Source organism: Rhipicephalus sanguineus, chromosome 11 (genome assembly GCF_013339695.2).
Source record: "Rhipicephalus sanguineus isolate Rsan-2018 chromosome 11, BIME_Rsan_1.4, whole genome shotgun sequence".
NCBI lineage: Eukaryota > Metazoa > Arthropoda > Arachnida > Ixodida > Ixodidae > Rhipicephalus > Rhipicephalus sanguineus.
Window position 1 is genome coordinate 125,303,142 of NC_051186.1, and position 14,442 is coordinate 125,317,583.

A 14,442-nucleotide genomic window follows, 5' to 3' on the forward strand; every position below is an offset into this window, starting at 1 on the left:
AACATGCCGAGGGATGGCGACCAAGGTCTGCGTCCAATATGCGACGCTCTTCTGGCTATCACACCTCGTTCTCCGATTACGCTTTCACCGTTAACTATACTACAGGTACCACAAGGGTGTGTTTCATCATTGAACAAGGACGTTAGTCGTCGGCATTGAGATGTACCACCAAGCATCAAAGTGGGTGCATCCACGTTAAGCGATGCTATAGCTGCCAGACATCAATATACATTGTGCGATCTCTCTTATATCAATGTACAGTAATCATTCACTTACTTCTATGAGGGCACGTTTTACTTTCGTGTTATTCCGATTCCTATGACGGAGGGATCAACCATGTTTTTTTTTCAGGTCCTCTTGTCTCTGAGATTGGATGCCTGTGCGCGGTTGGAAACTTTCTTTAAATGTGGCAAGGGTTACACACTTCTGCTTTATAGTTTTTTTTTCTTCCAGGCAGCAATTACCATCAGCGACATGCGCCACCGCTGGACATGACATCAACAGTAATCCCTTCAAACTAACACGCCAAGGATGACAAGGCGCCTTTGACAAAGATAGGCACTCCAATCAAAACGTCCGCCAGCCTGTCTGAGGCACTTTCTCCTGTTTGTTCAACATATCCCACTCTATGTTTCCATCTGTCGGCTCCAATCTTGACTTTTTTTTTTGTACGAAGAATGTTATGCGTAATTGCGCGTAATATTCGCGTCATGCGGCTGTAAATCTGACCACTGGAGGCAATGTTAGAACTGAAGTAGGTTTTGGAGTCAAATTTACGCTGATATGGCACGAAGTGTGGAGGCTGGAAACAAAAGTACGTGCATTACCTTGCCCTAAGTATTCCCATTTCCATTCGTGAGTACTGTACATTCGTTCGTTTTACGTCGGGAAACCTACGTGAGTAGTAGCAATCATTGGTGCTATGTAGGCGGCTCTGGAATGTAACAGCTTATTCGAAAGGGTTTATTGGAGCGGGGCCGAATCGAGGTTATATACGCATGCCAAATCTTCCTTGAATATGTGCGAATGAATATTATTATCCGCTGGAGGTCAAATAAACTCTATACCTGCAAAGGTCATCAAATGCTTACAATGAATTCCTAGTATTCAACTACACTTATGGACATCTAGCTGCGCTCGCTGTTTGTTGCTTAGACAGCAGTATTTCTGAGGCCAGATTGCAGTAGTGATGTCAGTTCAGAAGAAGAAATAGTGGTATACTTTTTCACAATTCTTTTACATTGAAAAAGCAAAATTGTTTTCCAAAAAATGACTGCCCCTATGCCAACAGGATCTCAATTATCTTGAAAAATACATATTAAGCCATATGGTTTTAAAGAAACGACACTGAATTGTTTGTGTACAGTTTTAATACTCGGTAATATAAAAAATAGGTATGTGTTTTTTAGTTGGTGGCGCAGTCATCTTTTTAGAGAACTCATTAAGTTCTAACGGATGAGCTAGTGTATTAAGCTCCAAGCCAAGTAGTGAATTCTACTAATTTCATATTTATGCTGGTGTAAGTTGGAGAATTGGGGAGTTTTCTAGCGGCGTGCAGGTTTCCCAATTTCGCAAGGCATGGTTCGTCCAAGATGAGCTAGCACAAGACAAATATAGCGTCAATTAGTCGTTTATCAGTCAAAAGTAGTAACCCTAAATATGGTAAATCAGTTCCCAATGTTCCACATCAAGTCGCAACATATGTGCGGGAACATTGGGAACACACGTCCTAGTACAAGCGCTTTGAGAATTGGTATTGTTATCTGACTTAATTGCGGCCATTCACGATGTTTTCATTGCAGAATCGCTAATCTCGCCCTAAATATGTTATAAAATATTACGGAATTTCGCTAGCAATAAACAATACACATGCTGTGATCGCCCCCCTTTCCCTAACTTATAATATATAGCGTGCGGTACATATTATACCCTGACAAAAAGCGATATGAGGTATCCACTTATTACATCTCTGTCCATTACTCAAGATACACTAAAGTTTATTTTGACTCACTGCGCCATTCGTGTACACCAGGGGTCTCAAACACGCGGCCCGCGAACCTTCCGATAGCAGCCCTCGGCCCGCTCCTCACTGTGTCCGCCCCCCCCCCCCATTTTTATTTTTATTTGGTTAACAACCTCCGCGAGCTGCGCAGACATGGCTGGTCTGGAGCTTTGTTTCTGTGAGGCAACCAATGTGGTCACTGTTTGGTCAAGCATAGACCTAGAACAAAAGCTATATTTCAGAATCGGCGTACGAATTTCAGTCATTTTGCAGATCAGTATCGATGTTTCTCCAATCGCGACTCCAAATGCGTTTAAGAAATGACCTATAAATCACGTATAGAAAAGGCTTTCTTTGCTTTCAAGTGGCAACGTTATCTGATATCTTGTGCAAGCTCCTTAATACCCCCTCCCCCTTTCAACCTTCTTTACTGCCGCGACCCCTGCGGGATTGCATGTAGTGACTGCGGCCCGTTGGCTGAGGTGAGCTTCAGACCCCTGGTGTAGATATTCTTACACATAGCCATCTCTTTAATGAGTTCTATCTCGTCTATTGAGGCAATTGAAGCTGCAGACTACCCCTGTCAATGAATATAGTATGGCTTTCAACACTTCTTTCTGTGGAGATGACTCAGTTTGATTATGGCAGGTGTGCTTCTAAGCAGGTGTATCTGACGGCGACACTAAGAAGCGCCATTTTATTGCATGCAACAATGATGATGATTCGTCGTAAATTGGCGAACCATTTTATAATAGAGCTTCGGAAGGAAATACATGTAATACCACCAGTGCGCGTCTACGGGCGTGGTTTTGTGCGAATGTCGGTTAGACTGTTCCAGAAAAAGTTGTTCCTTCCGCCATTGAATAATACGGAACTAGCAAGCATGTTTCGGGCACGAAATTATTTTTATGCTGGATTTTCCCCACTATTGCTGCTTTCATGGACATATGTCATCCGTCTTCGCACAGAAACCATCGGCGATTCTGGCTTCTCCTTTGCTGTGTTTTCCTGTTTGTTGTGCTCATTGGACTGCTGCTTATGTACTCTTCGGAAGGCTCGAGTGGTGAGCAAGCCAGTTTCTTCATTACGACGGGGTGTAGAGTGCGAGTTTTAGACGCAACCTAACGCTCGCGAAATTGGTTTCTATGACAAAGCTGTGAAGCGAGATTTTTTCGCTATACCTGCTCTAGGTGAACTGTTGTCAACCTTGCGTGTACAGATTTACGGCTCTTTCCAGTGGCGCCGCTAAACTATCCTAAAAGTGTAGTGTTGAATCGCTTTTTACTGACGTTTCTGTTGAGACAAGTTATATGGAAACAGGCGCATGTCTGCCGTCGCCGTCATGTTCTGTAAAGCCCGACCTAATAGCATTGCCCCACGCGTCGTATTTTCTATGTGCGAGTGAAAGCACGCGAACGCTGCCGACGAACGCGGCCTAAGCAGAGAGTAATCGAGCCGGCAGCTTCTGTGGAGTGATAGGCACGTGGAAAGGCCATTTTCCCTGACGTGCCTGGCAATTGAATTTATACGAGGCTGTTAAACGACCTCGTAAGACTTGCCTCAAGGCAAACAAATGCGGCATGCGCAGCTACTCGCTGACCGCTTCGCATGAAATCGATTCTCCCAGCGCGTGGTATATGCCATACGCGGTTACTTCTCGTGCTCCTTTGTTGTTCAGCTCTGCGTCATGTGTATTATACGTTTTATAACGCTTCTTGGACAATAATATTTATTCAAAGGCTCGTTTCATAGCAGCCCGATGGACTTGGCTGGCGACTGTCTTGCTAACTCCGTCTGCTGTTGCATACTTCCCTCCCCTCAGACGCGACCGACGAATCAAGCGGAGGGAAAGACGACGACGACAAGTCTCACTACGCCGTAGATCCGAGTGGCGGCGGCGGCGGCGGCGGCGGCGGCGGCGGAGGCGGAGGCGGAGGTGGTGGAGGCGGCGGTGGCGGAGGTGGCGGAGGCGGAGGCGGCGGAGGTGGCGGAGGCGGAGGCGGCGGCGGCGGAGGCGGCGGAGACTCTCCTCCAGTGAGTAACTGTCAATCATGCATGAGTCGCGAGTGTACACAAGTCGTAAAAATAGAAAGGCAGCTTCGTACTCTAGTGGTGCGAAGCCTGAACGAAATGTGACGCTGCGCGGCCTTATTTTTTTATCTTTCTTTATCTCTTTTTCTTTTCTTATTCATTCATCTCTCTGTGTTTTTTGTGTCTATGGTCTCTGTTTATTTCTACTTCTTTCTCTCTCTATGTATTTCTTCCTCTTTCTCGCTCGTTCTACCTGTCTTTCTTTTTGTTGCCTTTCTATTTGTCTCTGTTATTCCCTCTTCCTCTTTTTTCTATCTCTTTCTCTCTATACTTACGCCTTTCTATCTCGTTCTTTGGTTCTCTATCTTTCTCTCTTTCTATTTCTCTCTCTCTCTTTTTCTTTCTATGCTATGTTTTACTCAGTCCTCTTCTCCTCCTCACCCTCACGTCTCTCCTCGTCCCTCTCTTTGCTATGTTATACTATAAAAGGTTATGCTATGCTCTGCTCGCATGCCTGGATAGCCGAGTGGTTACTACGACGCTCGCCTTTGAATCGCGGGTACGTAAGTTCGAATCCCGCCTCACCAAGCAATTTTTTCGCGAAGAATTTCGTTCTCGCTTTCTCTCTCTCTCTCCACTCATTCGCTCGCCCATCAGGTTTATTGCATCCCACGCCGGACAAATCGGCGCACCTGTTCCTGGAGCAAAGAAGAGGATGAGGAAGAAGATGAAGAAGAGGACGAAGAGAGAGCGCGCCGGTTCATGATCATGATAGTTTTCTGTTCGCTTTCTGTCGGCTTAAACAGCTCCGGTATTAAGACGCAAAATGGCCAAGACCATTCTCGTTCACATTGTTGCTCCGTGCTTTGTTAATCTCGTAGCAATATTTGGACGCGCATATGAAATATTCAGGAAGCCTTTCCTCTATCGGAAAAGGGGGGAAATGCGAAGCTTGGCGTGTGCGTGCCTGGCCTACCACTTTTCTTTCTTTGCGTAGCGACATGCCGACCGCGCCTAAGCAGTTGACATCGTGCCCAATGACTGACGTTCCGGTGCCGGCGCCGGCACATGACGCCATTCGTTCATATCCAGGCAACGATGAAATGTGGCTACGTCAATTGACAAGTGGTGTCGATAATGTATCAGACTGCCATATCAGAGGCGGCCGATCGCCGACAAACTTTGTTTTTGAGAGAGCATCATTTATTAGAAAGCCGCGCACACAAATACGCGTGTGGCAGGCGCACCTTGGGAGGCCGCATTTCTGTGTTCTCCGGCGCCTGGTTTTTCGCCTATGACAACGCCGCCACCGAAACCTGTAATTCATAACAAGTTTCGCTTGAAAAGAAAACTTAAGTCAGCAAGCAGAACGCATAAGTTCAAACTACCTTGATAAATTATCTTTGAGATTTCTTGACCACCGCTAATTCGGTAAAACAGAGCTAATGCATTGTTCTAAAGCAGACCACGAAATGAAGCGAGATATAAGGTTCATGTAAATAGTTTAATTATGTTACTGCCTGTCGAGACACCAATTATTTCTCTCTCTCTTTTGCATGTCGTCTACAATTTTTTTTCAGCCTTACTACAAAAATGCAGGTCTTAGCCTTCAGACTACCATTATGCGCAGATTTTTAGCAGGACGGCACGATTTCTGTTGAACCAGCTCTAGGATTGAAGCCATTAAGCGAATGCGAAGAATTTGGCATGGCGCACTAAAGGGTGTGCATGACGATAGAGGGTAAGACGGGCCGACACATAGACGGGTGAACAGAAGCGGCCCTCTAAACGTCAGCTCAGTCTGTTCCTCTTTCATGAAGAATACTTTTCAAGCGACAAAAATGTGAACTTCCCCAAATTTGTCAATCCAAGAATTGGACGCTTACATCAACGTCAACGTAACGCAGATGGTGATATGCGCAAGCTGCTCACCTTTTCCTCCGGCTGAGCTGAATGTCGAGACGCTCTGAAGGCAGTATGATATGGGAAATGTAAATGAAAATGTTTCTTCATTACCGTCGAAGAGTTCACAAGGGCTGTTGGCGAAACGTGACACAAAAATATTACGATATACAGTATACGTCCGAAGCATATATACTGCCTGAAGAGGGTGATTAGTGGTGCTAGTGTTCAGCAGAGCTCATAGTCAGGAAGTTAGGTTGTTAGTTTAACGTGTAAAATGATCCAGTCACGCACACATAACAGCGAAAGAAAAACAGCAGAATGGAGGTCAGCAGAGGAAACGTTCCGACGTCCGTTATGAACATTCCTCTGTCTAGCGCGATAAAATTATCGTCGGCGAACTACCTTCAGGTGTTACGTTACGCACGCACGCACGCGCACACGTACGCCTACACTCACACACACACACAAACGCATAAAAACAAACGCACACGCACACACACTAACACACACAGACGTACACGCGCACACACAAATACACACGTGTGCAGACGCACGCGCACATGGGCTGACGCGATTGACAATATGGGTGGTGCAAATGCTCACCGGATCAAGATAAATGAAACATGTTAGAAATGTTTCACTGGGACGTCTTGAACTCGAAGACGCTGGTGCCCAGGCGCAGTGCTCCAAAATGCGCAGTCAGCGTCAGGGTGAGTAGGACGGCTTTAATAACTACCCACTCAACAGCAAGCACGTTTCGACCGTCGGGGACCTTTCCCCAACGCCAATGATATTCTCAAAATCTTCCGTCTAGCGTGCGACCTCGTTGCGAACCTCTTCGTATTTTCTCAGCTTTGAAGTAGCGCCTTCTGGTCGCCGTTAGGCGCTTCGCATTGAAATTCATAGACACCAGTTAAGTTAAAGCTGCAACTTTTTTCTTACGTTGTCACTCGCAGCGTGTGCAAGTGTTACGCCTTTTTAGATATTTTACGTACTGAAGCTAACAGAATAATTCGGAAAGCCGGACAGGTGAACAATAGCCGTATGGGAAATACAGTCATGTTCAGGGCGTGCGGGGCATCCCTGAAAAGCGAGCCTCGCTTCACAGTGCATCTAGAATGTTGTTACCTGGCTCCAAAAGGCAAATCTTTGCCCAACGTGCTCACGGCTGCACCACACAAAAATGTGGGGCTCTGCCAGCGCTGGTCAGGTTCGTGCACCGTAACCAAGCGTGCAAGTAGTACCAAGAAGATAAATGACTCTGAAGCACACGAACGCGTTCGCACCGCAACGCGCTCGACAACTGACATCATCCGCCCCACATCAGTGTCACATCACTAACGAACCCCTAACGCTATATTTCTGTGGCAAGGTATCACTTGACTAGACGGTCTTTTCTATGTGGAGAATGCGTACGCGCAGACCATAACACTGCCATTCCACCGTCGCATTCCGATGGTGAGCGGCCGCCTGTCCAGGGTGCCTAGTTTTTCCGTGAGTTCGCTACGTTCATCGCTCATGTTCGCCCAAGCATTATTGGGGAGACTGTTCGGAAGAGAAACTTACCGAAATGGTGAAAAGAAACGCAAACTATACAGAATTATAGACTGGCAATGGACTTAAAATCCCATACCTTATTAAGCGAAATGATGCCGTGTCACTTCGTGAGCAAAGTGGCCAACCCAATCTGCAGATCCCCTTAGACAGCATCCAGAGGAATGCATTTATTAATTTTTGTGTGTGCATACACGCCAATTGCGCTATTTTTTTTTCTGAAGTGAAGTGCTTTATTTTTCTTTACACAAACACACTTATACACATATCTGGACCGATAGCCAAGGAAGGCTAGTTTCCGGTCCAGTGTTTAAAAATCAAACAGACAGGTCAATTACACAGTTTAACAGAACGGCATTCAATACTATTTCATAATTAAAACAAAGCACACAATCCTCATACACAAATTTTTCCATACAGTACACCTAGTTTATCAATGTAGGTTCGTTAGATATCCTGGTTTTCAATGAAAAAAGTATTTACTAGATGACTTAAAATTGCGTGCCGTTTTAACCTCTAGGGGTAAGGTGTTCCAGATTTTTGTTCCATTGAATTCAATTACTCTTTCGCCGTATATATTATAACACTTAGGTAAATTCAGATTGCCTTTTAGAGCCTGTCTCGTAATACGTGACGGAAAAGAAATCTCGAGAAATAGGAAAGTTGGTAGACAAATTGTTGTTAACTGAAATTGATATTTTGTGATTGCATAGAGCCGTTAGCGATAACACATGCTGAGTTTGGAAAACGTCACGAGTTATATTATTGCTGCTGTTTGGTTTACTAATTATTTTCAGTGCCCTTTTCTGTAATGTTTGTAAAGGTTGTATGTAAGTCCTCATAAATCTAAACAACAGCCAATGTGGCTATGTCAAAACGCGTAGTAAGGGGTTTTCAGTATTTCTGGAGGGAAATACTGTGTTGCTTTTATGAGGTGATAACATCCGTATGCTACCTTCCTGCGCACCTTTAGAATATGTTTTCCCAATGTACATATTGGTCAAATATGACACCCAGATATTTAATCGAGGCACCTTCTTGTATACGACTGCTATTTAAGATAATATTTATTTTATTGGTGTGTATGTTATTTCTCCTCGATCGAAAAACTACATATTTTGGTTTGTTGCTGTTCAAAGTTAATTTGTTTTTTTTACAAACCACGAGTAAATCCTTTCTAATTCAGCCGTTACATCTATTTGCAGTGCAGGGAGTGTGTCCCCTGTGAATAATAAAGCTGTGTCATCTGCATACTTAGAGCGTTTGAGCTATGTAGAGCAGCAGGGAGGTCATTAATGTACAATGAGAATAAGACTGGGCCGGGCACGGATCCCTGTGGGACTCCGCTAGTAACTGTGCTGTATGTTGAGTAATAATCGCCCATTACAATCATTTGTATTCGTGAGAATAAATCTCTGGTTAAATATTTGAGAGATGTATTTGTGATTCCATAACTTTCTAGTTTTTGCAATAGTATAGAGCGACTTCGATTTATTGCGTTCCATTTTCGGTAAAAATAGTCTTTTTGTTTTAATGTTTCCAGTATAGTGTTGGTTATCCAGGGACACGCTGGATGTTCGCAATTGTGGGGCATATATGCTCGCGTAGATTGCTTAATGGCGTTGCAAATGCATTGAATAAGTGCTTCACACTGATAGTGCACATTACATAAATCAAACACCCTTTGAAAGTCTACACACTGGCGCAATCGTCGTACTTCACCATAATTTATACAAGTTGATCTTCTATCCCGCGAGGAGTTGGGCGCCGGTTGGCACCACGCGTTTCTTTTCTGTTACAGTTGTAGGGTCTTCAGTGTATCTTGTCCTCGAAAGAGAGATGACCCGCTTTGTTTACTCAGACAAGTAGGATTGTTCTGCTCATTGAAACAAGTTGCTTTGTCAGAGCAGTGTAGCAAATTGTTGTTGCTTTGCGTCATCTTTGAGAATCAATGTCTCTTATGTCCCCTTCTAGTTCTGTACTATACACAGCAAGCGCATACGAGTGCATTCTCCAGTATGCACCACGGTATACGTGAATCAGCAGGTCGTACTTGAGGCGATATGGATGATTTAGTACACAGCCGTTGTGCCTGTGAGAGACATGGAGATGTGGCAACGTTGTCGCGCGCTAAACTATACGGGCAAATCGACCATTACACGGCGTGCAGAACCACGGCGGTGGCACCAAGGCGCCGAACCACCATTTGACGACGCCTCGAGTGACACACCACAAGAATGGCAAGAACACGCCTCCGGGGGGAGGCCACCACAATGGCGGCAACACCGGTGGGCCCGGCGGTGGCGGTACTAAAAAGGGCAGTGGCACCAAAAAGGGCGGCGGCGGGACTAAAAAGGGCGGCGGCACCAAGGGCGGCGGCACCAAGGGTGGCGGCACCAAGAAGGGTGGCGGTACCAAGGGCGGCGGCACCAAAAAGGGCGACGGCACCAAAAAGGGCCGCGGCACCAAAAAGGGCGGCGGCAACGGTACTACCAAGAAGGGGGGGCCCGGTCATGATACGCCTGCTACCACCCCTGCGACCGTCGGTTCGTGTCTATCCAAATATTCTTCAAAAACCAGGGTTTTCTAAAGCTGTCGTGAAGAGTATATAACGGAGCATAAACGCAGAGACAGTCAAAGAAACGCGCTACACGAGGGCTGTCTCGTAAGTGAAGTTGCTAAACAGCGCTTTTTCATCTTTTTTTTATCGTTGTTTGCGCCTTATACCGGAGCGGGATCTTGAGAGCTTGGCCTCACAGCATGTCAGACTAGAAACTCATGCGCGCCCTACTGCAGCGTTTGAAGGTAACTCAATTAAGGAATGGCCTGTAGATACGGTGCCCATGCGTTCATGCGTTTTGGGTCATTCCATGTCAAGTGTACCAGGTAAATTTTCGACCATCTCCGATCTTGCTGAAAAGAATCGTGCTAGTATACGTGAATGCAAGAAGTAGTTATTGAGGCGTTATGTTTTGGGAAAAAAATTTGTGTTGTCTAGATGGCGCTTCGAACTTTGGGCATGGAAGTGAAATTGTGTCGCGCAAAATAATTTATATAAAATTATTGCTTTGAGCTATTACTCCGAAAGTATTTTCCTTTATATAAAGGCGCTGATATTTTATGACTATGATACTTTATTCATCTTTGCGCAGCGCACAAAATTGACAAGACACACAGGAGAAGAAGACGGGACAGTTCATCCTTTCAGTTAGTTAGGTAGATTATTCATTTTTGTTTTAACTTTCACTATTTTTGGCCTCGACGAAAACTTGCAAAATGCTCCATGTTTAGCACTTTTTAGAAAAATCACATATGTTTTTCGGGTGTAATATATTCACATCGCGGGCTTTATTGGTTTCTATATTAAAAGATGAAAATTCGGCGGGAGCGAATGAAGCAGGAATATTGCCGCAATATTGTGTCAAATTTGTAAAAAAAATGGCATTTTAGTAGGAATGTGCGAATGGTGAAATTTCATCTCAAATCGAATTCGAATCGAATAGTGCCGAATATTGGCCAGAAATATCGAATACCGAATCGACTATCGAATAGCACGTATATATACACGAAACGCGTACCGCCAGTTACAGCAAGGCAAAGGAAAAATGTGGGACGCTGTGGCTTGGTAGCAGCTTTTTTACGCGCTTGTTCGGAAGGGTATTCAGCTTTTATGGGCGCCCAGGCATATTGATCGAAAAGCTGTCCCTCCAATTAGGAGGGGCACTCCTAACCTCCTAACGGCTGAAAAAAGGGGGTACGGTAGGTAGTTTTTTCCCTATGGTCGCGGAATACGGCTTCAATTGTGCTTTATCTATGGTCGCGCAATTGTTCTTTATCTCCACGGGTAATCGGGGCCCAAAAATTTTTGGGCGCCAGTTCACAGCAGCGTTGTAACTGCGCGCCGGAACGATGGAAGTTTTTGAACGAGTGGTGCGGTGCGCCAGTGAAGACTGCATGGCGTAAACAAATTTTCATATGTGAATCCCATCAACGAGGGCTTCGCGGGACGAAGTCGTGATGTTTTACGGCGCCTACGGCATACGCTACTGAACTAGGCAAGAAATGTCCGTGCCTTCGTTTCAGAGGCCAAGTAGTGAAGAGCTTGACAGTTTTCTCGTGTTTTTTTTTTACGTGCGGAAATTACATAACCGCCTTTAAAATAAACATGCGCTCGCTTTTGTACCAGGATACTGGTTAAAGTTTTAACGAAAGGCCTACTGTACCGAAGTGAGCGTTAGTTTTAGCCACCCCACCCTAGCCAAGTTACACCATTGGCCTTTATCGCGGTTTACATATTGGTCCCATCGAATTATTCGAAACTTCGAATACTAGCTATTCGAAAATCGAATCGAATTATTCCGTTAGCTATTATACGATTCGAATTCCAAACTCGAATATTCGCACACCCCTACATTTCAGCCCATTTGCGGCTTCATTTTCGCAATGTAGCGTTCTAAGGAAAAAATACGGCTTATACATCAGTGTGTAGTATGTTTTCTCGGTGTTACAAACAGGAAGTTTGAAATAATAGTTTTTGTTTTAAGCGAGAGAAAAAAATTTTCTAACCGAATAATCGCAAGGTTGTAGGAAGTTTGCCTTTGCCTCGCCTTCACTGCAGAGCACGTCTGCACAAGATTCCAGCGGGGGCAGCGAATAATGCAAGTCATAGAACTGATTGTCACTTGCTTTAGTAATACTGCTGTATAAAACGTTGAAAATGGCAATAGGGCTAAAATTTTGGAATGGTGCATTCCCCCTTGGAATATCAAAGGACAGGTAATATTCAACCGCTTCGTAGTCCAATAGGGCACAATTATAATGTAGTCGATGGCCTGCAAGACAGTTATATGGCGACGTGTTTTGCTTCTGATAATTGAGATACATGGTCTTACGTAATAATTACCGGCATAATTAAAGTATACTTTACTTAAATTGTTTTGATGATGCTTCAGGTACAGGTCGATGCGTGATCGCTTACCACTGGTTTGCGTGATGTTTTGTCTATAAATGTGGAAATTAAAACTTATATGATTCTGACAGTGAAACAAGCAGAAGTGCAGCAGGCAAGGATGAAAAACTTTATCGGGCGAACTTGTGCCGAGAAAGGAAAGAAGTGACACTCGGTGCAAAGATAGCCTCGACTGACCATTGCGTCGGTCGTCGTTAATTTGCCAAGAGGTGAAGCGTGACGGCATTTACACAAGTGGCATCACAGATAGCAGCTTTAACACTGGTGACCGCGTAAGTTCGATGTTAATATCTGACGTTCACGTTTTGCGCGTAATCTGATCGTAAGCTTCTAATATAGTCTGGAAGGCTGCTACTCCTTCGGTCGTGGTTCAGCAAGGCAGGGGTTACACGTGTACTGGGCTGGTTACATAAAAATAGAAAAAGGAGCTCGCGTGACATGGATATATATATATATATATATATTGTAGCGAAGCGTTCGAACTTGGTAATGGGTCGTCCTCTCGAGCACCTTCTAGTGGGTCGCCCTCTTCAGCTCGAAGAGAACGCAGCTCACGCTGAGAGTCGGCCCCGCCTTGACTGTCGCTGTATCGTCGAATATCGTCGCCGCTAATAAACCTCTTTATAATATATATATATATATATATATATATATATGGGGCATTCCATATGATGTGTACCAGGTAACTTTTTGACCTTCTCCAATCATGTTAAAAAAATTGCAGTGGCTTAGCTCGGCTATGCCAGGATATGCGTAGCGTTAGCAAAAGTTCAGCTGATTATTCTTAGCTTTCCAGGTTGTCTCGGATTATTAGCCTTCTTCTGTTCATTCTTCGTACGCTGAACCAATAATTTCCAGGCAACTTCTTCGAGATCCGATGAGATAAGCTTCTCGGCTCTTCTGCGCCGTTGAGCAGCATTTGCGCTATCGTTCTTCATGGCGTTACTGGCGTTGCTAACCTGCAAACGCCAGTCAGAGGCGCTGTCAATCGGCTCCGGCGCAGCGAGGGCGAATAGCTGCGCGCGCGCTGGCGTCAGCGTGTCTGCCATGGCTACGGCGTCGCTCCTCTCGAATGCGCAGACCAGCACCGGCGAGTCGAGCGCGGCGGTGGCGGAAAGCGCGTGATATTGCGGTGGCGGAGAGCGCGCAGAGCGGTGAGCTAACCGTGTGACGTCACTGATCCTCGCGCATGCGCAGCACGGCTCATGAGGATCCACGCGAAGTCGGCTCTGGCTAGGCAGGTGTAGCTAACGCTAAAAATCGTGCTAGTTATATGGATGAAAAAAGGAGTTATTGAGGCGCCATATTTTTGGGAAAAAAATCATGTGTTGCCTAGAGGGCGATTCGAATTTTGGGTATGGAAGTTAAACTGTGTCGCGCTAAATAATGTATATAAAATCGCTGGTTTGAGCTATGCGATTTTCATTCCCCATTTTCCAAATGGCTCTAGGGTGCTGAAAAGGGTAAAGCCCGTGACCATTACCGGACAGGCTCTTAACATTTGGAGCATCTTCGGACCATTAAGAAAGAGGGGGATGAAAATAGTGGATGAAAATGTTAAATCGCGTCCGGAAATGGCGAAGATGTCAGTTACGGCCACGATATCGAATCATCTCGAACGTGTGCACCTAGAATACATCATTTCATCACGCAAACCAGTGGTAAGCCATCACGCATCGACCTATACCTGAAACTTCACAAAAACAACTTAAGCAAAGTATACTTTGAATAAACCGTTAATTATTGCGTAAGACCATGTACCTCAATCATCTGAAGCCAAACACGTCACCCTAAATCGGTCCTGCACGCCATCTACTACTTAATAATTCTGCCGCTATGGACTATGAAGCGGGTGAATATTACCTGCCCTTTGATGGTCTACGAGGGAAGATAAGATTCCATAATTTGAGCCCTAATGCCGTTTTTGACGTTTTAAATAGCAGTATTACTAAAACAAATGACAAGCAGTTTTATGACTTGC

At 45.0% G+C, this 14,442-nt stretch overlaps 1 protein-coding gene across 1 annotated transcript in view; it reads left to right on the forward strand.

The window, feature by feature from the left end:
• Nucleotides 1-783: 783 nt before the first annotated feature.
• LOC119375363 (keratin, type I cytoskeletal 9-like) overlaps nt 784-14,442 on the forward strand; it is a 47,979-nt gene continuing 34,320 nt past the window's right edge. The window contains exons 1-3 of the mRNA XM_049411252.1: nt 784-814; nt 3,825-4,036; nt 9,663-9,978. Coding sequence (XP_049267209.1) covers nt 784-814; nt 3,825-4,036; nt 9,663-9,978 — 559 coding nt within the window. The remainder of the gene's footprint in view (nt 815-3,824; nt 4,037-9,662; nt 9,979-14,442) is intronic.